Source organism: Cyanistes caeruleus, chromosome Z, assembly GCF_971803275.1.
Source record: "Cyanistes caeruleus chromosome Z, bCyaCae1.hap1.1, whole genome shotgun sequence".
Classification (NCBI taxonomy): Eukaryota; Metazoa; Chordata; class Aves; order Passeriformes; family Paridae; genus Cyanistes; species Cyanistes caeruleus.
This window is the reverse complement of record NC_141732.1, coordinates 41149969-41171568: the sequence shown is the minus strand read 5'-3', so window position 1 is coordinate 41171568 and position 21600 is coordinate 41149969. Positions and strand designations below refer to the sequence as shown.

At 33.5% G+C, this 21600-nt stretch overlaps 1 protein-coding gene across 23 annotated transcripts in view; it reads right to left on the bottom strand.

Annotated features, from left to right (window-relative positions):
• Positions 1 to 21600, bottom strand: part of LOC111941807 (contactin-associated protein-like 4) — a 207361-nt gene that overhangs the window by 65799 nt on the left and 119962 nt on the right. For 13 of the 23 annotated variants that reach the window (XM_086866886.1, XM_086866887.1, XM_086866891.1 and 10 more), the window contains 5 exons: positions 13398 to 13545; positions 7464 to 7667; positions 7104 to 7288; positions 5030 to 5173; positions 2369 to 2630 (listed from right to left, as the gene is read on the bottom strand). In XM_086866886.1, the coding sequence (XP_086723012.1) occupies positions 2369 to 2630; positions 5030 to 5173; positions 7104 to 7288; positions 7464 to 7667; positions 13398 to 13545 (943 nt within the window). The remainder of the gene's footprint in view (positions 1 to 2368; positions 2631 to 5029; positions 5174 to 7103; positions 7289 to 7463; positions 7668 to 13397; positions 13546 to 21600) is intronic. The other 10 variants (XM_086866901.1, XM_086866900.1, XM_023945019.2 and 7 more) reach the window with 2 other exon arrangements.

The following is a 21600-nucleotide window of genomic DNA, read 5'->3' as shown; positions in this document are numbered from 1 at the left end:
CCTTCCCTTCCCTTCCCTTCCCTTCCCTTCCCGCACCTTCCCTTCCCTTCCCTTCCCTTCCCTTCCCTTCCCTTCCCTTCCCTTCCCTTCCCTTCCCTTCCCTTCCCTTCCCTTCCCTTCCCTTCCCTTCCCGCACCTTCCCTTCCCTTCCCTTCCCCTTCCCCTTCCCCTTCCCCTTCCCCTTCCCCTTCCCCTTCCCCTTCCCTTTCCCTTCCCTTTCCCCTTCCCTTTCCCCTTCCCTTTCCCCTTCCCCTTCCCCTTCCCCTTCCCCTACCTCCTTTCCCCACACCTTCCCTTTCCCTTTCCCTTTCCCTTTCCCTTTCCCTTTCCCTTTCCCTTTCCCTTTCCCTTTCCCTTTCCCTTTCCCTTTCCCTTTCCCTTTCCCTTTCCCTTTCCCTTTCCCTTTCCCTTTCCCTTTCCCTTTCCCTTTCCCTTCTTTCCCTTTCCCTTTCCCTTTCCCTTTCCCTTTCCCTTTCCCTTTCCCTTTCCCTTTCCCTTTCCCTTTCCCTTTCCCTTTCCCTTTCCCTTTCCTTCCCACACCTTTCCCTCCTCCTTTACCCTACAAGGACATTTTCACTTATTAAGAGCCAATAAAGTCAAGAATCAATATAAAAGAAACAGGAGCATAGAATGATGATTAAGGAGACCTCATACTCAAATCCTGTGGTTGTTTCTTTGTCCTTCTTGATTCTGCTTTGCTCACTCTGTCTGCCTTATGCTGCCTAAGAAATTTTGAGAACAATTTAGATCAGTTCATTCTTATTTTGTCTTTATACTGATCATAAATAGTTTGGAGATTTCTCACTTGTTTATCATTACATACCTGGAACTAACTTGGCTTCTTTTATACTAATAATATTCTGCTTTGTGAATATGAAATGGAAAATATATGCTTGTGTATGGGTCAAAATAAATCAAAGATCAAGTGATGTTTTGGATATCATAAATGAGTTTTTGCATCCAAATTCACCATTGCTTCTACAATATATTCTTCCAGTTACTGGACTCTGGTCATCTTTATCCATATAGACACCACTCCAACCCCAGCCTCAATTTCCTCATACTCATATATTCCTTGTAACCCCTTTTATCCACCTAATCTCTATCATGCAGTTTTTCCTGTCTTAGAACTCAGCATATCACATCATGTAATCCATCTACAAGGGCAGAATTTAATTTGTTTGCATAAATAATGAGAAGCTCTAGGTAGCTGTGATACATGAACTGCCAGAGAATACTACAATACTGATGAAGTTCTGCTAGGTGATGGTGATGATATTATTATATGGGATGTTACTGGATCTCAGCATTTTATAAAAAGTCTTCAAAGGTGGAGATAATTTTTCTGTCTCGGTCTCATATTTCCTGAAAAATGGAGATTCCTGACTGGGCCAATAGTCTTGTTCTCACATCAAGTTCCAAGAGCAGTCAGGAAAACTGAGGAGACTCTTTGTGAAAGAGTCCCATTCCTGCCAGGCAGAAAGTTAAAATTGGAATCTACTTAGAATCCCAACTGAATACTCTCTAACGTGACTGTGTATCACTATAGTTGCTTCATCGTTTTGTCTTGACATATTCGTTTGCCAGGGGTAAAATTACTCATTAGAGAACTAGAAGGTACTAACATTCTGAAAATCTGTTTTACCCTGTGGGATGCCTAGCAGTGCACTACCAAAACTAGATGATCTAGTCTTAATTCAGTACTTAAATACAAAAGTGACCCTTTAGCTCTCAGGTATTCATTTTCTTCAAGTTCCTTTTTTTTTTTTTTTTTTTTTTTTTTTTTTTTTTTTTTTTTTTACCATAGACTCGAATATGCCCCAGTTTTCTGAAATACAGTCTGGTATTGGACATCCACTGTCCCTATTTAATGGACATCTCTGCAATTGAAAACTCTAGAAAATAATAGATGCCATATTTATAGTGATGTACAACTTTAAAAAAAATTAGTTTCTTAATACCTTTTGAAAGTACTGACAAATGGCAAAAAACATCTTAATGGCTTAGCTTGACACAGTAAGAGACTAAATTTCTTACACTTCACAACTGAAAAAGCTGCTTAGATTTCCCAGGTTATACTCATGAGCTGTACATATTGTATGCATGTTAAGCTAAGGACTCAATTTTTCAGTCTATATTACTGCAAGTAATTTCTGCTCACTCACGGGGAAAAAAAGAATAGGTATGTTTGTGGAAAAAGAAAGCATTTAGAAATAATTGGGTGTAAAATTCCCACAAGTAAAGCACAGCTGCACACAAACTAATCATAAAAATAAGTCAAGAAAGCAAGTACTAAGTAAATAAGATTTAATTTTTTTCTTTCTTTCATGCAGAGAAACCTTGGAATTTTTTTCTTCATTTTTGTTACCTGCAGCGATGTCACTCATTACTCTTCCTGTTTTATGAAGATTGATTTTCACTCTGCCATCACTCAAATATAAGAGGAATCCACCTGAAGAGTGGTGCAGTTTACTGGATAATAGAAGTCCTTCCTTGTTCCAGGTGCGAAACTGAAAACTGACAAATACTTCGTCTTGCCCTGATGTGCCTGGCAGTGCCAGAAAACTGCTGGAGCTCAGAAATGTAACAGGAACCACCTGTGGCTCTAAACACGAGAAGGACATATTGCCCTAGAAAGAAATAAAACAAATATGGCATTAGGAACAGTCATGAGAACTTCTCCATGGAAACTGTAGAGTTTCAAAACATGGTGCACAGTACTTGAATGTATTAGTCTAAAAATCAAACACGAACATCGCCAATTTGAGAAATGTTAACATAGTTGTCTGACCAGAATAGATTCATCTGCCTGCACAAAGAGTGGCAAGGACCTTTGAGGGAATGACGTAAGATCCTAAATTAGGAGGCTGATTTAATGCTACTTCAGGAGTTAGAAAGACCTGCTTTGTTCCTAGTTTGGCTCAGTCTCAATAAGCATTAGGGACTTGACAAATTCTTCAGTGACAAATAAATGCCATGCAACTGACTGCATGTAAATGATTATGTAGGTCTAAATGCCTGTATGAAGAGAAAAATGAGCTGGCACTCACTGTTTGAGATGGCGTTAAATTTAAGAAAAAAACAATTTCCAAATTAATGCAATTGGAGATGTCCACCAACTCCAGTATTTGTTTTCACAAACAGAAAAATTCCACATATAAACCCTTGCTACTTAAAAATGCACAACACATACTTCTTAAATTAAGAGGGAATATGTTTTCAAGCAGGCCCATATCGACTAGATGATGAGTTGGATTTATGCACCTAGCATTTATTTTGTGCTTACCTTCCTCTGAAATAACTGTTTCTTAGGTAAACTTGTGGCTGAATTCATTGAGAAACTCTGAGAGTAACCTGCATCTGTACTTGTACTTATGCAGATAAGAAATCTGGAATGGGAATAAGGCGTTTTTTGCATCTGATGTCAGAGTTAGTTAACACTTTATGGTGCTTGATAGTAATACATTGGGCACTCTGACCTAATGACTTGCTGACACCATTTGAACTACAACTAATTTGTTCTGCAAAAAGATTAATAAAGAATAATGTTTTTGGAATTTAAAGTACACTTAATTTCTGTTCAACACTAAGAGGTATTAAACTTTTGAGCATACATAAAATTTGATCACACACTAAGTATTTTAAAATTAATTTTAAAAAAAAAATGCTTACTAGTCCCTGGTGTGGCAAAGTATTAAAGTTTATGGGTTTTCATTTTCTTAAAGGAAAATATATAAATAAGTAAAAGCTTTGTCTTATGAACTCAGCTGTATTGAAATGAATAGTCAGCTAAACTGAGACATAGTAAAAAGGTATTCATCAGAATAATAAACCTGGTTAAATCCTAAAAGCTGGCCATTTCCAGATTTCCCCCAGTAAAGTGCCTATTTAACAGGGATTCTTTGGTAACAGAGGTTCTTTCTATAGTATTTACATTATGAAATGTCACCTAAATAGTTTTGAAACTAGCACAATTTAAAACATTTGATATGAAAATAATTAAATTTCTTATTGCAGATAAATTCATAGATCCCTTTCCACTAGTCCACCCAGAGCCTACTATAATTGCCCATTCCCCAGTATTCACAAGCATCATGGACAGAATAATATGCAGAGGTACCAGCTTAGTTAATTTTGGAATATTTCAGGTGAATTTCACATGAGAAGAGATCTTTCTCATCCATTTCATCTATGACAGAGAACCAAATTTGATTCTTCATATTCTGAACAGAAATCCAAATTAAAATATTTGGATCATGAAAGCATTTAATATATTTTTAATTATTCTGAGCTGATTTCTATCATGCTTTTGCATTTCCTGCTACTAAATAAGCACATGTTGCAAACAGAGATGAACCTTGTACTAGGGGAAGAAAAAACTCAAAACCAAGAGGAAAGGACTTAGTAAAATTTCTAGAAAGCCTTTTGTAACACAGAGACATTTTTTTGTTATTGGAACTGTTTTTATAAAAGGTAAAAATTTGGGTGATATGACTGTTGACCATGTCACAATAAATGCATTAAAACTATCAACCTAAACTACAGGTCTTCAGACAAAGGTCAGTATAAACTGAAAAACAGAACTTATCTATCAAAATTATAATATTCTGGACAAAGCAAAGTTGATCAGTGTCCTCAACAATGGATAACTTTTAAAATGCACTGCTGATGTTATTAGCCAGGCACATATTCTTATTACTCTGGTACAAAGCCAATGATTTGATGGTTTCTCATGCATCTTGTTTCTCATTGACTTTTTTCATCCAGTTAGATAGCACACAACACTGATATCAGACACAGCTAAATATCAGCTAAAGACCTCAAGAATAAAATGCATCCTGCCTTTTCTACTAGGGTGAGTCTATACAGCATGAAATGAAAAATAGCCCAACTTGGTAATTACTTAGTTTTTCTTTCATTACCTAACATAGATTTTACTAGAAATGTTTGCTAACAGATTGAATTTGAAAGTGGCTGTAATCTATTTCTCTTTTAGTTGTTTATTCTTTCTTAACTATAAATCTCTTACCACAATGTAGATCTGAGATTTATGCCTCCTGGCCAGGTCAATAATGTTCACTCCATTATAATAAATATTTTCAAAACACCCATGAAAGTTCCTGCGTGATAATATCCCTGATTTTCCAGGCACTGGGATCCCTCCAAAGCTGAGCTTAGAAAGAGAAAAGAAATCAATAATACTATTAAGTAATTTTCTAAGGAAAGAAGTTGACTATACTGTAAGAGCAGAAGTCAAAGACTGGCCCTATAACGAATCTGCTACTTCTTGTGTATTTCACTGTATCACATCTGCATATTAAAAGAATAGGCTAACAAAAAATTAGGCTATATCAAGTTAGATGTATGTAGGAAATTATTTTGACATTTTGATTTTTAGGTTTTTTTATTCTTCTGATGTCTCTTTGCAGTGCCTTTAATCAGTTTTCAGGGTCCATTACAGCTGCAAAAGCAATGAGAAGAAGGAAAAGGCCAAGTACATGGAAACTAGGCAAAACAGTGTAAAAAGGGAGAAGAAAATTAGCAGCAATTTCTTTAAAAATTTGAGTCTAACTTCTCCATTCTGTGCACACCATAACTACCATAACAGATAACAAGAGTGCATCAAATTACATTATTCTAGGACAGATTCCAAACTAACTAAAGGAGGTACATTTTTCCTTTAAAAATGCCTAGGCTGTGCAGTTCCTTTGTATGGTGCTGTAAAATTACTTAGTTTCAGAAAGAGATTGGAAGATTTAATAAAAATAAAAACCCATTGAGAGCTACTAAATTCAAGAATATCATTCTGTCTAAATACGTCTCTGCCCTAAGGCAAAAGTTGCTAGAGAGCTGTAAATTATTGTAGAAAAGCATAGCCACAAGGGTGACCTTAGTTCTGCTCTAGTCTATGTTTCAACTGTTGGACACCATCAGAAATAGGATTCCAGTATAAGTGAACATTTGAGCTCACATATTTCAAAGCTATTCTGGACAACATTGTAAAAAAGGTCAGTCTAAACTATTAACATTTTAATTTTTAAATTTTATTCAATGTTTAAAATAATTTCACCCCAAAAAATCAACCAAAATAAAATTTATCATATTTCATTTTTATTAAATTAAGAAAAATTTATAGTCAGAAACGCAATTATAAACACAATAGTTCTTTTTTAATGTTTTTATGCTTTCTTTTTACTTGTATTAGCAACTATACTTCAAAGTACAGTATCTGGATGAGATGAAAATTTAATTTGCAATATTGACTGATATAGTAAAAGATACCTATTTGTCAACCAGTTATTTTCATTCTCATTTTTTTTTTTAATTAGTACTGTCCTCTGAACTTTGATACTATCATTTACATTCAGAAATTCTGAGCAGACATTTTTGAATTGGAGTAATGCAGACACAGAACAGCATGACATCTGACTCTAAAATGCTTAAAAATTGGAATGAGTACAATAAAGTCTGTGGGTTCCAGACATTCTGCTCTATCACTCATTTTCTTATCCAACAAACAGTATAGGGCAAACATAAAGCAGCCAGTCATCACATTACAACTGTGAAATAGTGGTATTTTTAACCACAGGCAGGAAAATTTCACAGCATATTACACCTACTATTTTTCATTAATCTACTATTTGTACAATCAAGATTTTTTCACAGTACAATTTTCAGATCTAGTAGGGATTTAAGGCTTGCTATAAAACATTTCTAAAATGGTTTTATGATGATATATTGCAATTTTCATCAAGTTTTATATTCATAACATTAATATTCATTAAATAATAGCATTGAGTTGGGTCTCATTCATTATGTTTACAATACTTTTTATCACATTTGCAGCTCTACTGAAACAAAGATATAAAAATAATGAATTCTGAGATGAAAAAGATGGTCTTTGAAAATACTGAGCTGATAGTCTAGTGGAAGATTTGTACTCCAAGAACAACTCTTTTTCTTTGATTAATTCCCTTAACAGACAGAAAATCCCCAATGTCTTAAGGACTACAGACTTCCTTAAGTTATTTTTTCTTTGCCTGTTTCAGTGCATTTGCATAACAAAGGTAATAAATGTAATAAAGGAAAGGTAATTTTCACACCTCATAATCAAGGTCCAAATAACTGAATTCTCCTTTTGCATGAAAATGATGAGTGTGTTTATCCACTGTAAAGTTTACTTGATTGTTAAAATGCTCAATGAGAACAGAATGCCAGTGTTGATCATCCAAAAGGCTGCCCAGCGTAATATTAACTTGGGCATTAGAAGGATGAGTTTTAGTATCACCTTGAAAGAAGAAAAATAAAAAACTATTAATTTCATTCAAAAATATAATTATTCAAAAATATACTGCTAGCTTATCATACTTTATACATTAAAATCTACTTAACAGTTTAAAGAGAAGTTTTAGTCAAATAATGCCAAATAACTATATTAGACTTTATGAGACTATAGCTGTTACCTAAATTAATCAGTAGGGACAGCTTCCCTTTAGTTAATTCCATGGTGATGTGGTCTCCATTTTGTCCTTCTCTGTGGAGGAGAATTCCATCACTTTGCATTGTCTTAAACTTCAGAGAAATCACATCTTTCAGTGCATTAATGAGTTTTTTATTAAATGTGTAAATTAGACAACTTTTCCCATCAAAGCCAACCACCTCAGACCCTAGAAGTAAAGAAATGAAAGATAATGTATAATGCTATGTCTAAAAGAAACAGTTGCATGTTACTTCAATATGGTATGAAGTTCCATCACTAACATCTCTAGATCCACTTGTGCACTGTAAATTGTACTTTATTCTTCCCCGTATATTAGGACTGCTGTGCTTTAACGATGATGGAATAACTAGATAATAAAACCATGTGAGAATAGATCTGGCTTCAAAGGTAAAAGGTAGGTCTTCCTTTCCTTGGAACTATAAAGTACTTTCACCATTTCTGTTTTTACTTGTATTCTTAGGCGAAAAAATCTCTATTAATTTATTCACAATTCATTCCAATGAACAAAATCAAGATAAAAAAAAAAAAACCAACCAAAAACAAGGCTGCTGTTGACCTTCGGGAAGGGAACAGGGCTAAATGATTTTGTATCAATAATAAAAAAGAATATCCATCAAAATCAGTAGAGATTGAACAAGACGCACACACACACACACACAAAGGAACTGATAACATTATAGAAAGCTTCTAGAGTATTCACAGTTCATATGTAATGAAGAAAAAGGTTATCCTTGAAAAATACACTTCTGAAGTGAATGAAGATGTAAAGGACACTCAATAAAATATAATGTTGTTTTTCATATGACTGGTTAACTTCTTGCAAGTCAAGGGAAACTCATTATCTATTTACTAACTTTATGTAATTTCACTAAAATATTTCTCCATATGGTCAGCATGGAAATGAAATTAATTCAAATTCACTCTTACACTTTAGTTCAGTAATTTATATTCCATTTTCAAAAAGCTCTTGTGAAGTCAATGCCGTTGTATTTTTAAATATAATTTCTTGATTTTCTTTATATCTTGATAATGAAGAAATCATTTATCAAAAGTACAATGAATAAATATGACATTCTACCTAAGTATGAATCATAGATTAACTATTTTACTTCATTTTGTCATTGAATGAATGTGGACAGCAAAACTGTGAATTAATGTTGAATTAAAATAATGAATGTGATGTAGAATAGCTTCAATAAAAACTTCAATAAGACCACTTGTACATTTATATACATCTACCAAACCAGCTAACTAGAGATATTCTTAGTAGGCAATAACTGTAGGATTGGGAACACACTCCTCTTATTAGTTACCGGGACAAGAACATAAAAAACATGGCCCTCCAAAATCTCTTACACTATTCTGCAGCACTAGCTCCTAAGAAGCAAAATCTTCTATGTCTAAATTTTAAAAATAAACAAAATTAAATTTTGTCCCTGCCCTCACCCCATGAATTAATGAAGATTGTGAAAGGGTTGCAGATGGCAATCAAATTTCTTATAACATTTCTCACACAGGTCTTGTCTTCACCATCCATGCATTACCCCTAGAAATATATTTAAAGGGTTGCAAGAAAGACAGCTTGGGTGTCCTGCAGGGTTGTAAGGATAAATAGGCTCTGGGCACATATCCAGGGTAGCATAAGATTTTCCTCACTTATTTACCAACTACTTGCCACTTCTAGTAGCTGCTGGACTTCAAAATCACTCTACATGGATTTTCTCTACTGTTGTAAAAAGGAAAAAGAAACAAACAGGTGAACTTGTTTTATGAGCACTCATCTTTTGTTTCCACAATTTGCAACATGTCTTCCTTAAATTAATGTGACGTAAATTCTTAGTACACTGTGAAAATATCTTTGAAAATCACTAAATGCCCCTGAGAAACTGGAAATTCTGGAAGCCTCACATACCACAGGACCAAGAATCCTAGTGATCCTGAGCAAAAGTTTTAGCTGAAATATCTTTGAATTTTTTTTAAAATCTTTATATCAATTGAAATCAATGCTCGTGTTCTATAAAGGAAAAAAAAACAAAAACAAAAAAGAACTTAAACCAATGCAAACCAACAGGCCATTATTCCAGTTATGAAGAGGATATGAAGTCTTTTTTGGACTGATGTAACTGTGATGTTGACTTTAAACATTTCAGCCTGGAAGGAAATCCTGTAATAGCCTCAATAAAGTTAGAACTGATAGAGAACAGTGCAAAAGGGTTTGTGCAGTATCTGCAGTGCTTACTGTTAGGTATCATAACATACATATCTAACAATTTGCAACGTACATTATATATTTATTTTCCAGTTCTACAATTTAATATATTTTTAATTTTCATATTTAAACCTTGCTTTCTGCCCACCATGTCAAAAAAATCCCTACATTTTTGTTTCTTTGTTTTGTATTTTTCAGACTACTGGTTTTCAGAAGATGAAATAAGAGAGTATTGTAAAGAAGAGTGGAAATTTTAAGCTTAACACATTTCTAAGATCTCTTTTTTTTAGTGTCATGACAAAGCTTAACCTGAACTGTGTTTTACATGGCTTAATTGTCAAAATGTGGCATTTCAGGAACAAGATGCAGGAAATGTCAGTAGTGATTCATTGTTCTCTTTTGTACACACTAAATAGAAAGAACTATCAGGCAGAGGCTTCCGACAGATTTTGGACTGAGGTTCAGCATAGAGTATTTGCAGTGTAGTCAAGGCACAAGCAGATGTTTTATCAGTTCACATAAAGGCAGGTCAAACACCTTGAGGTAGAAAACCGACCCTCCCTTCCTCCCTCCCCGCTTCCCTCCCTGCCTCCCTGTCTGCCTCCCTTGCCTGCCTTCCTGCCTGCCTGCCTGCCTCATTCCTTCCTCCCTCTCGTCCCCCCTCCTTCCCTCCTCCTTCCCTCCCACCTTCCTTTCCTCCCTTCCATTTTTTTAAATGAATATAGAACATGAGTGAAAAAAACAAGAAACATTGCAGACAGCAGAGTGAGGAGGGAGAACTCAATGGAAAAAAAAAAAAAATGCAGGGGAACTCTTCTAACATTTCCTGTAACTGACTACCCTTATTTGGCCCTTCTACTCCATAAATGCTGAGGCAAAAATGGAAGGACTTGCCTGGATGCATATTTTACAGACATCTAAATGTGACAGTCCTTGATTACACAGTGTATAGGAGAAAAGGAGTTGCATGTAAAAAAATTTAAAAAAAAATTAAAAAAAAAAAAAAAAAAAGGAAAACAAAACCCACAATAATCTGCTACATCCTACAGGAAAATGTCATGAGTATTACCAAGCCTCACTGAGGCTGTAATTAAAGGGGAAGCAATATTTTTGAGAATACTAGGCAAAGTTATTCAGAGTAGGCATTTGACTGGAAACAGATTTTGAAATACTGTCAAAATTTGCCCTGCAAGTATGACTTCACTGAGATGGTAATGACTTCTTTAGGACATAGAGACATGCATTTCTTCACATCACTTTATGGAGTAGAAAGATCTACTCCCTGTATTCTGTATTCTTGGAAGTTTAGTTCTAGTTGTGTAAAGACTGAAGAATGAAATTAGTGCGCTTGAATACAGAACAGAGTTCACATACTTGATGGTAAATGAAAAGAGAGTTTACCCTTAAAATCTAATACCCAGTGAGAGCTCCCTGAAGGAAACGATGAGAAAATGGGACATGTAGAACATGTGACTCAAAGCTAAAGTAGATATTATTGGCATTTCTGCTTTTCTTTTATTCTGGTCCTGCTTTAAGAAGTACACAGTCATTCAAAAAGAGCCAGGCATAAATACTGTAATAATAACTACATGTCCTCATTGTGTCTGATAAATAGACAAAAATATTTGAGAGAAAGAATTAAACTTTTGTATTTTTAAATATTTTTAAAAACTATAAATCTATAATCACCTGGTTTGTCTTCAATGGCAATCACTGAATTTAGCTAGTAGAAGCACTTGGTAACCAGTAGATGTTCAAAATAAATACAGAGATAAGAGGCCTGCAATTCATTTGGAATGATAGTATTTATAGGATAGGGAAAATAAGCATTTCTACAACACCCAATATCACTAATTCACAAAAAATCTTAACCAGCTTAAAAAAAAATTACTTTTTTTTTTTTACAACGTCTTGTTTTTCACATGCTGCATTATAGTAAATAATGGATGAAGTAGATAATCCTTTTAATTTCATCCTCATCTTAGAGGACAACTATAGATTATTTACTTCCATAAGCTATCTATAGGATAAATTTTGTACCCGGTATGTAAAATGCAAAAAAAATATAATATAATCTTCGTCAAAAACAGTTAATGGCTACACAAAAATATTTTAATTTCATAGCTGTTTATTCTAAATGTTTTCTTATTTCATTTGCATGGATATTTTCTTTATTTATTCTTTAGACTCATAGAGTTTTCCACTGCTGGGCAATAGGCATGACACAGAACACAGACATAATATGAATCTTGCAAGTTGTGACAGAGAAAATTATGATAGTGAATGTAAATAATTAAAATCTGGATTTTAAGAGCAAAACTGAGCAAGGATTTAAATATTATCACATGCTCAAGGCAAAGAACAGTGAAGAAGCAAAGTTGGTGACTATCAATGAATTTTAAAATTAAGCTTAAAGAGAAAAAAGACCATTGTCCCATCATGTAGACAGAAATCAGGCCTCAAATGGAAGACTCAGATGAGATTTTAGCTGGGAATGAAAAATTTATCTGTTCAGTCTCCATCTTTAAACTTTGGCTGTTCTGGTACTTAAAAGAGTTGAGGGTAAGTTGAATCATGGTAATATTTCTCATTTAGTCAAGTTTTCAAGGTCATTTTCTCAGATTGCTCTAGGAATCATAAATCATGTTCCCAGTCTCAAGGCAGCTGTCACTGAGGAATTTTGTGTGAGCCTTTCAGGCCCTTCTCCTGGCATGAGACGTCTGTTTTCTGGGATGGGGAAGTTTACCTGATTTCTCAGGTGCTTTAATCTCTTACATCCAGGTTTAAATTTTCAATATCCTTAGTTCATTACCTTTACCAATGTTACAAAGTCAAGTTTAAGACAGAAAGCCCAGAGATATGTTTCCCTGATATACACTTTAAGTCAGATACAAATGCACGGCAATAGAAAACAGATATATGGAGACCACCCAAAAGAGATTAACCATACAAAGTATGGAAGTTGAAAAAAACCCAAAACAAGAAACAGATCAAAGTATGCACAAAAAACAATTAAAGAAGTTGCTTAAAATAAATTCTGTTTAAGATGTGAAGAATAAAAAGCAGGAAAAATCTTACTGAGAGGATTTTTTTTATAAAAAAATATCCAGGGATGAGAAACTGTATCAGGAAGATGTCAGGAATATTTACACTGTCCAGCAGATCAATAAAACCACAACACTTACACAATCTACTTCCAAAGGCTTATGTCAGTTATTAAGGGCACAAAAGCTATTCTAAAAGTATCCCTTAAATACATAAAAACTTCAAAGTGTCCTTCAATTTTTTATTTGCAGATGCATCTAGTTGTACTCTTACTGGCTCAGGATCAAGACCACATAGATTTAAAACTGTAAACATTTCCCATATTTTGGCCTTCAGATAGATAGAAAGTATACCACGTTAAGATGCAATTTTTAGGACTACGGGAAAAAAAAAAAAAGAGTTTGCATTAAATCAGTTATTGGATTATGTCCACACCATTCATTCCAATACAGAAAGGACTGGAAAATAAGCACCACATATTGATAGTTGATGTAGAAATAGTGAAGTATGAACATAAACTTATTAAATCAGTTTTATTTGAGATTAAATTTCATCTTAGAAATCTACTTTCAAATGCTATTTAGGTAGGAAAAGACATTGATGAAGATTCATTTCATTTAGCTGACTCAGAAATAAACTTACTATATGTGCATCCATACACTTCAATGCGCATTCCAATCCTGCCATTTGGATTCCAGTCCAAAGGTATGAAACGGAGAAATCTTGCTTTAATAGAATGCTGAAGCTTATAGTACACGACACTGTCTGCATTTGTGTTTCCAGAAAAGGCCTAGAGAAAACCAAAAAGAAATCAGCCACATCCATATTGAATACAGAAATATATGGAAGCATACACAGTGATCCAAAAGATCAGTATCTTTTCATTTTATATATTTTATTTCTATTTCATCTGGCAAATAGTCAAGCACAGGAATAAAATGCAATTGTGAGTGAATTTCATCGGAACATCTGATGAATCAGTCTTGACTATTCTTTTGGACAAGGTGTTAACTCATCTGTGTATTTAGTGCTTTTGCTCCACTCAGCACAGTATTTAACAACTTCTAAAATTTCAGTGAACAAACCCTGCAAACACAAACATTCCTGTCAAAAAACATGTAGAATATCCTCACATTTCATGGCTCTGTATAACACTTTAGCATAAGAAAACAGAGTGATGTCTACAAATTCCTTCTACTGAAAGGTTAAATGGATTTCATTTAACCTTAGCAAGCCTGTTTCAAATGCATAATATGCTGTATTTAAAATAGTCTTATACTGACAGATCATGGTAATAAAAGACTTTTTTCCAACTAAAGAATCCAAATTATTGTAAAAGAAATGTGTTTCACTGTCCTGTTAAAAAAAGGAAAATTTTTATTTCAGTTTTTACCAAGGTGAAAGAAGTAAACTTTTTTTGCAGTATTTAACTGATAAAATTACTTTCCCTTTTTCTTACATAAAGAAAACAAAAAGACAAAGAAATGTAAAGAAGAAAGTTTTAAAAAAGAGTTGTAATAATAAACTTTAGCATACTAAAAACTGGAGAATATATTCTGATTTCTCTGGGTTGTGTGGTGCTTTTTTGTCATTACATGTTTATGGTATGTGAAGCAGAAAGAATTTGTTCAGACATTTTGAATCCAAATATCTGACAGCTCTCTGAAATATTTAGATGAGCAGTATTTAAAAGATTACACATTTCTGGCTGTATGAACAGTGCTGTTACCATAGCTATAAGCCACAGATGTTGCAACTGGAGAACTACATAGCAACCAACATCTTTAGGTATGTAGCTTTTCTCTCCATAAGTTTTAGAAACAGAGATGAGCTTCCGTTTATTTATTCACTCATTGTTTATCTTTCTCTACACAGATCTTTGCACCTTCTCTCTTCTGTACCAGTAAAATTTCAATAAATTCTAATCTCTGAATTTTCAAAGGGGAAAAAAAAAAAATAGAAAGTCCCCAACCAAACCAACTAACCAATTGAAATAAAAACCAGATCATTTAGTGACTTGGCTTGTTGAAGCTAATCTGTTAGGCTAGCAATAAGCAATGAGAGCTAGTGACTTTGAATGTCCACTTTCAACTCCATGCATTGTAATTCCACTAACTCAGCATGTAAAGGTTGAAATATATTATAACAAAAATCAGAGGTGACCTACTATTTGGAGGGTGAGACCCTTCCAGACCTCTTGTCCCTTCAAATCCAAATTGTAGTCTGAAACAAATATAACTGTCCATGAAAGTGCCAATTAGTTTGTTGACTGAACCAGAACCACGCCCCAGAAGTTTAAGTATTGTGAGCAAATGAAGTGTTCAGTTAGGATTTAAATTTTTGCAAAATTGTTTTTGGACAGCAGCCACCTCATAAAAATTCATTTTAGTTTTGTAAACAGGGTGTATATGGCTTGATTTTTGTATTTTTTTTAATGTAGGGTATATTTAAACCGCATTGTCTTAATTTAAAATTTGGGTTCTGGCTTCAACAATAACCTGAAAGTACTTCAGACTACTCCTTTAACACCATTCAGAATGGCCAGTTTAGAAACCAGTATTTTTTTGCAGTAATTTTACAAAGCTTTTATCTGGGACAAACACATTTTAGAATGTATCAATTGTGTTGAGTATTAAATAGGTTTTTATTGCTTTTTTAAACAGTCTAAAGGTTAAAATACATATTTTGTGATTTTTTCAGTCTAAATCCTCTTCAAAAAAAGAAAGGACTAAATCAGACTGCTTTTTCTCCAGACTACAGTACTAAAGCAGTACCTAAAACCTATGGAAGCAGTCTGTAAGCTTCTTAGAGGAGAATTATATTCAACATGACAAAACAGTCCAGTCTTTACAGTAGAACACAATTACTGTTTCATGGTCCAACCCAGAAAACATAGAATTATAACCATATAATGAGCTTCTTTCTTCCTATCCCCCTTCTTCAGACTGTTCAGATCACTTCATTCTTATGCCAAATCATGTATAGGGAACATGCAATTACTTTTGATTATGCAGAGTCATCACAACCTACGCAGACATCTAATGGTTAAAAAGATGGCAGGTGGCCCTCAGTTAATAGGAATAACAGACCTAATAATTGCACCTAATAAACACTGTTTGCATCAATATTAATAGGGTTATACACTTAATGCAATATTACTGCTTGTTGAATCTTAGTTTGTGCATTTACAGGCACTATATTATACTGGGTTTTTTTAATAGCTTGAAAGCATATCATCTTCCTCAAAGAATGCAGTTTTTGAAACACTGAAATACTATATTGCAGTAACAGGGCCACTTAGCAGCATAGATATCTAACGAGGTAACTCTCTGCACCATATTTTATTCCATGAAGTAAAAGTATTGGTCTGAACTGAGAGCCTGAACTGTTCTCAAACTTTAGGTTTGAGATGGTTTAACCATCCTACTCTATTTCTAACCCAGTAATTTCCAAATCTAAAGCTGCTTTAACCCTGCTTTGAAAACAGAATTATTCAGTGTATTATGGTGTCAGAAATAACAGATGCACTCTGGACTGCACTGGTAAAGCTAAGTATTGTCCACAGAAGGGCACTGGCAAGCTCAGAATGTTTGTGAAGGTAGGCTTGCATCAAGACAAATTTTAAAAAATGTCCTTGGTTTCTCTGTCCATCCTCTACGTAGAAAGCACACGTGAGCATTGACCAGGGATAATACAAGCATCCTGCTCAAAACTTTCTCACAATCCAAAATTCCCCCAGAAATGAAACTGTGTAGGACCCGTACTTCAGATAACCTAAAGGACATGGTACTTATTTACTAATATAACTTTTACTATATATATACATATATATATGTATACTATTTATACACTATAAAACAGAATACTAAATAATATGCCCAAACCTTTACATATGTTGTATACCCACTGCAGTAAATATATTTATTAAAAATATTACAAATATAAATATAAATATAAATATATATAACTATATATATTTATATTATTATATATATTATAATTATTATTATATATATTATAATATATATATATAATATATATATTATATTTATATATATATTTATATATATATATAAATATATATAACTATACTTAGCTGCAAGTCCCCATTCAGTTTAATGACAAGTACTGGAGCAGGACCAAACCTGAATAGTTTTGTAAGAAGAAAAACTGCAGTACTAGTGTACCTCTGGATGGGTCTAACTTCATCATGTGGTTTATGAATTCTATTACCAACACCAGAAAAAGCAGTTGAACAAAACAGCGTGAAGTAATGTGGAACTGTTTGTACAAACTACTGCATAAAAATCACACTTCCAGATAAATACTTCTCCCATTTCCACCCAATACTTCTAAGTTACATAGAAGTTCATTTAGCAGTTTAAACTATTTACATCTCAGTAAAAAAATAACTTAGTACACAGTACAAGTACACGTCAACTGACATGTTTTCTGAACATGAATTCAAACACTCAGACTCATCCTTCTCATCCTATTACCACTTTGGTGAGTTATTGTTAGCCTATTGAAGTTGCTCCTGAAAGTCAACAGGTTTGAAGTTCAGTTAAAGTGAAAAAACGTGAAAGTCCTTCACCCTTACCAGAGAATACTCCACCTTTCCTAGATGCCCACATTGCAATTATAGCCAGGAAAAAATGATCATAGAGGTTCAATTAATAGATTTTTAAGACTTTATAGGTTATAAACAATAAAAGCATGCTGATATGTTTCATATGAAATACTAACTATGGCCTTATAGTGAGAAGCCCTGTGCCATAAGTTATTCACTGTATTTTTCACTAGATCTCTCTGAGCTGTTTGAAGATACAGTTGAAATATACTTGTGTTACCTTAAATTGATCAAAACACACAGCAGTTATACATACTCACAAATCTGTGTTCATGAAGTGTTCATAATGTCTTTCGTTAGAAAAGGACAGCACATGATAATGACAACGTGATTAATACAGACCAGATAAACAGAAAAAAAAACAAAACAACTTGTCAGAAAACCATATAAATTGTTGTTCCAGTCAATGTTCACTGCTTGTAACACCTAAATCCCCACTACTGCACTAGTGTACTTACAGCTTTCCATCACTGTCACTCAGAGACAGGATAGTGGGTAAATTGCATCAATATTCTTTCAGTATATTTCTTTCTCCTATTTCTTTATATTTGGTGTTTTAGTCACCGTCATGGCTCTTCCCCTTTTTTTTGTTTTACACTGTGTGAGTACTTTATATAAAAGAACAGCTCCAGAATTAAGGGACAAAAAGAGGATGAGACCACACTTGCCAATTAATTTGTCAAAGGTAACACCTGATATTTGTAAATGGACTCTAGATATTCCTTCTGCCTTTCTGTTTTGTTTGGGGTTTATTTTGGGGGGTTCTTTTCTTTTTTTTCTGTTTTCCGTTGAGGATTTTGTTCTTTTTGAGAAAAAATTGAAAAAATTGCTTTCATATTAATATAGAAGAGGAAAATTTCAATATCTTAAATTAAGCTAATGGAAAAAGGTTGTGGTTTTTTGTTTTTTTTTTCATGTTACAGTAGTAGCAGTTGGATTAGCATTGAGGGGTGCATAAAAATGTATGAATCTAGGGCCCATGAACAGTTACTGTCAAAAGAGGTTTATCAACACCTAGACATGCTCATTTGAAACTGTACTTAATATCAGGTGTTTTCTGTCTATCTTTCTTTTTCCTTTCATGTTCAATATAGCTGAAATAAAAAGGTAGTTAATTTTCCAGATGATGTGGTATGGGGACTAATAAATTAAAAAAAAAAAATCTTGTTGTAAACCACCAAAGGTGTTTTGAATTCTCCCATCTACCTTATTTCCTTTCATTCATTCAGATGTAGTAAAAAATTCTATGTGAAATAACTTGTCACCATCAGAGGGAGCTCTTGTATTGACACAACTAGGCACAGCATTCTCCCTTTAAAAATTATAACCATTCTTCTTATAAAATTCCAATATGTAGTATGAATCTACTATGTTTTATTTATTAATACCTAATCATATGGACCTCAGAGATATTCCTGAAAATTGCAAATATGAATGTATTTCATTATAGTGTTTCTGGAATTCTACATAATCTTTAACAACTCTAGAAAGAGTTAAAGCTTACTCATTATCTGAAATTAATATTATAGATACTGTTTTTATAAAATGGATTCATAGTCAATGAATTTAGATTCTGATATTCCAAAGGTAACTGAGATGATCTCAGAAGGTAACAACCAAAGTAGTTTTGGTAGTTTTTCACTTTTTCCTCTCTTGTTTTTTAATAAATCCATTTCAAAAAAATCTGTAAAATATGAATACATTGAATTTTGAACCTCGGCTAAAGTCCAACTGTCTTTTCTACTTTCAAATTAATTTGAGGTTTAATCACTACTCTTGTACATAAACTAATGTTTTTACTAGTGGTATTTAATCTGGAGTATAAAATTGAATTTATACACTTAGAAACAATTAACTTGGTAAATGCTATGAAGAATTTTCAAAGAGCAGCCACATGTTTGACTTGTTTATGCCACATACTTGCTTGCCAAAATTGGGGGTGAAAAAAAGTGCAGATAGTATAGCTCTGATTGTATGAAATTTATGTAGGAATCACAATTCACTTTTCTACTTCTGTAACGTATGACATAACCCAGAGACTACCAGAAAGGTAATTCAGTCAATTTATAACTAAAATACATTTAGTGTAACAGCCGTGTATGAAATCCACTGAAATGTCAAAACAGTATGTGGGAATTCAGTTTGCTCAAAGCAATATGAAAAAACCCCAAAACTTTATTAATATTACAGCATACATTTTCTTTTCATAAAATTTCACACCTTGCTTTGAAATGAAATTAAATTATTAGAAAGAAACTTTATTAACTATGCAACATAAAAATGGCACAGTAAATACTCTTATGTTCTAAGGATAATAAATAATAAAATAGTTCAAAAAGGTTTCCTACTAAATTATTTCTGTGGCTTCTCATATATGATGTCTCATGATTTCTACCTTTAGAGAAATTTCTATAAATGAATTCTTTTTCAATTTAAACCCCTAAATCCAGTTATGGATTTAGACTTCTGTATAATATCAAGTTAACATCACAAAACGTTTCTTAGTTACTACAACATTAGTCAAATATCTCATCCATTTCACCAAAAACCTTAGTGGCAAATTTCACTTTCCACACAGGGCTTGCCATTCAGATAATTAGAAAACCCTTCAAAAGCAACCAACTCCCAAACTCTTAGATTTATTCTGATGAAAGGTAAAATGAAATGAAAAGCCAAAGAAACTCACTGAGATTAAATGTTTTGTATATGATGTGAACAATGAGGCTCTAAGAATGTTCTGTATACTAACACTAATTCTGTGCAAAAGTGTTCAGCAAATACATATTAAGGTTGTATTCAGTAGTTATGAGGGATTAGTAAAAATACATGGGAATTACTTCCTATTAAGAACATTTAGAATACAAAAGTAGAGCTCCAGTTTTCCTGCAACATCGGCATTCACTAGATGAATGCCTACTGCTCTAGTAGGCATCAGATGCCTCAGAAATGCAGAGAGCAAAGTCTGCACTGTAAACATACTACTAGATCACTTAGGAATATTTACTGGAGTGCTCTATTTGAGCCCCAAGGATGTGTCTTAAAATACACACTGAATGCAATAAAACCAAGTTCCTAGTTATTTATCATATGGAGAATTCATTTCAGACACAGACTTCAGGTATTTGGATAACCTAAGCAGCAAAGTAATTGTAGTTCATTCTTTCTGGTACTTCTGTGCATTTAAATACAAATGAATGACTAGCAAATACCGGGGAACAGGAAACCTGGCATGCAATGAGAGCAATATGGAACACATGATGGGCAGCCAACCCAATCTGCTATAATTTATAAATTTACATATCCTCCACAGCATATTTTACTTCATCTTCTCAGTTTGCTAAGGTAAAAAGACAGAAAAACAAAAAAAATTAAGAAAATAAAATAAAAAAAAAGAAATTGTATCAGGAACTGACAATGTTTTGACTTCAGCTGTCCCAGCTCCTGTATCCCAAGTCCAAGTTACACTAGTATTGATTTCCCTCAGAGAAAGGCAGAGTCCCTAGTCCCTAGTGTTACTGCATGTAGCACTGAGATCTAGCTCTGTGCTAAGGCTATAACAGTATGTAAGAAATGCATAACCCAGAAGTAAGAACCCAAAAGTATATACCTTAAGGATGCAGCAGGGTGAACATAGCACTGAATTTCAAATTTTAAAGGTCTTTTACAGTTTTTCAACTCTAATAGTCAAAAATCAGACTTTACATGGTATAAATGGGAATAAATTTCACTGAGTGCACATGACATCACTAACCATAACTCTGCTTCTTCAGAGGTGGTGACCATATATGGGAATAAAGCTGGTAATTTGTGATGCTAATCTCTTTAGTTTATGTAAACATAGCAAACATTTGGTTGCAAACATTTGCTCTATATATACATTTATATATATACATTTATCAATAAGGGTTAAAGCATATACAGACCAAGGAAAACGAGTTAAAGCTCACATAGATTGTAAAATCCATACTGCAAGACATTTAACCTTAAACAATCAACCACTTTCTTGCAATAATTAACTGCTTTCTGGATAAAGTGGCATTGAATATACATATGAAGGATGTTTCTTTATGTTAAAAATAATCCATCTTAAATGAAAGAACCAATAAATTCTGTTTTCATTTGGTATTCCTAGAAGGAGGATCTCATGCCAGCAACAAGCTTGTGAGACAAAAATGAAGCCACACAACTCTCAAAAAGTAAAAATGTTGCCAGTTT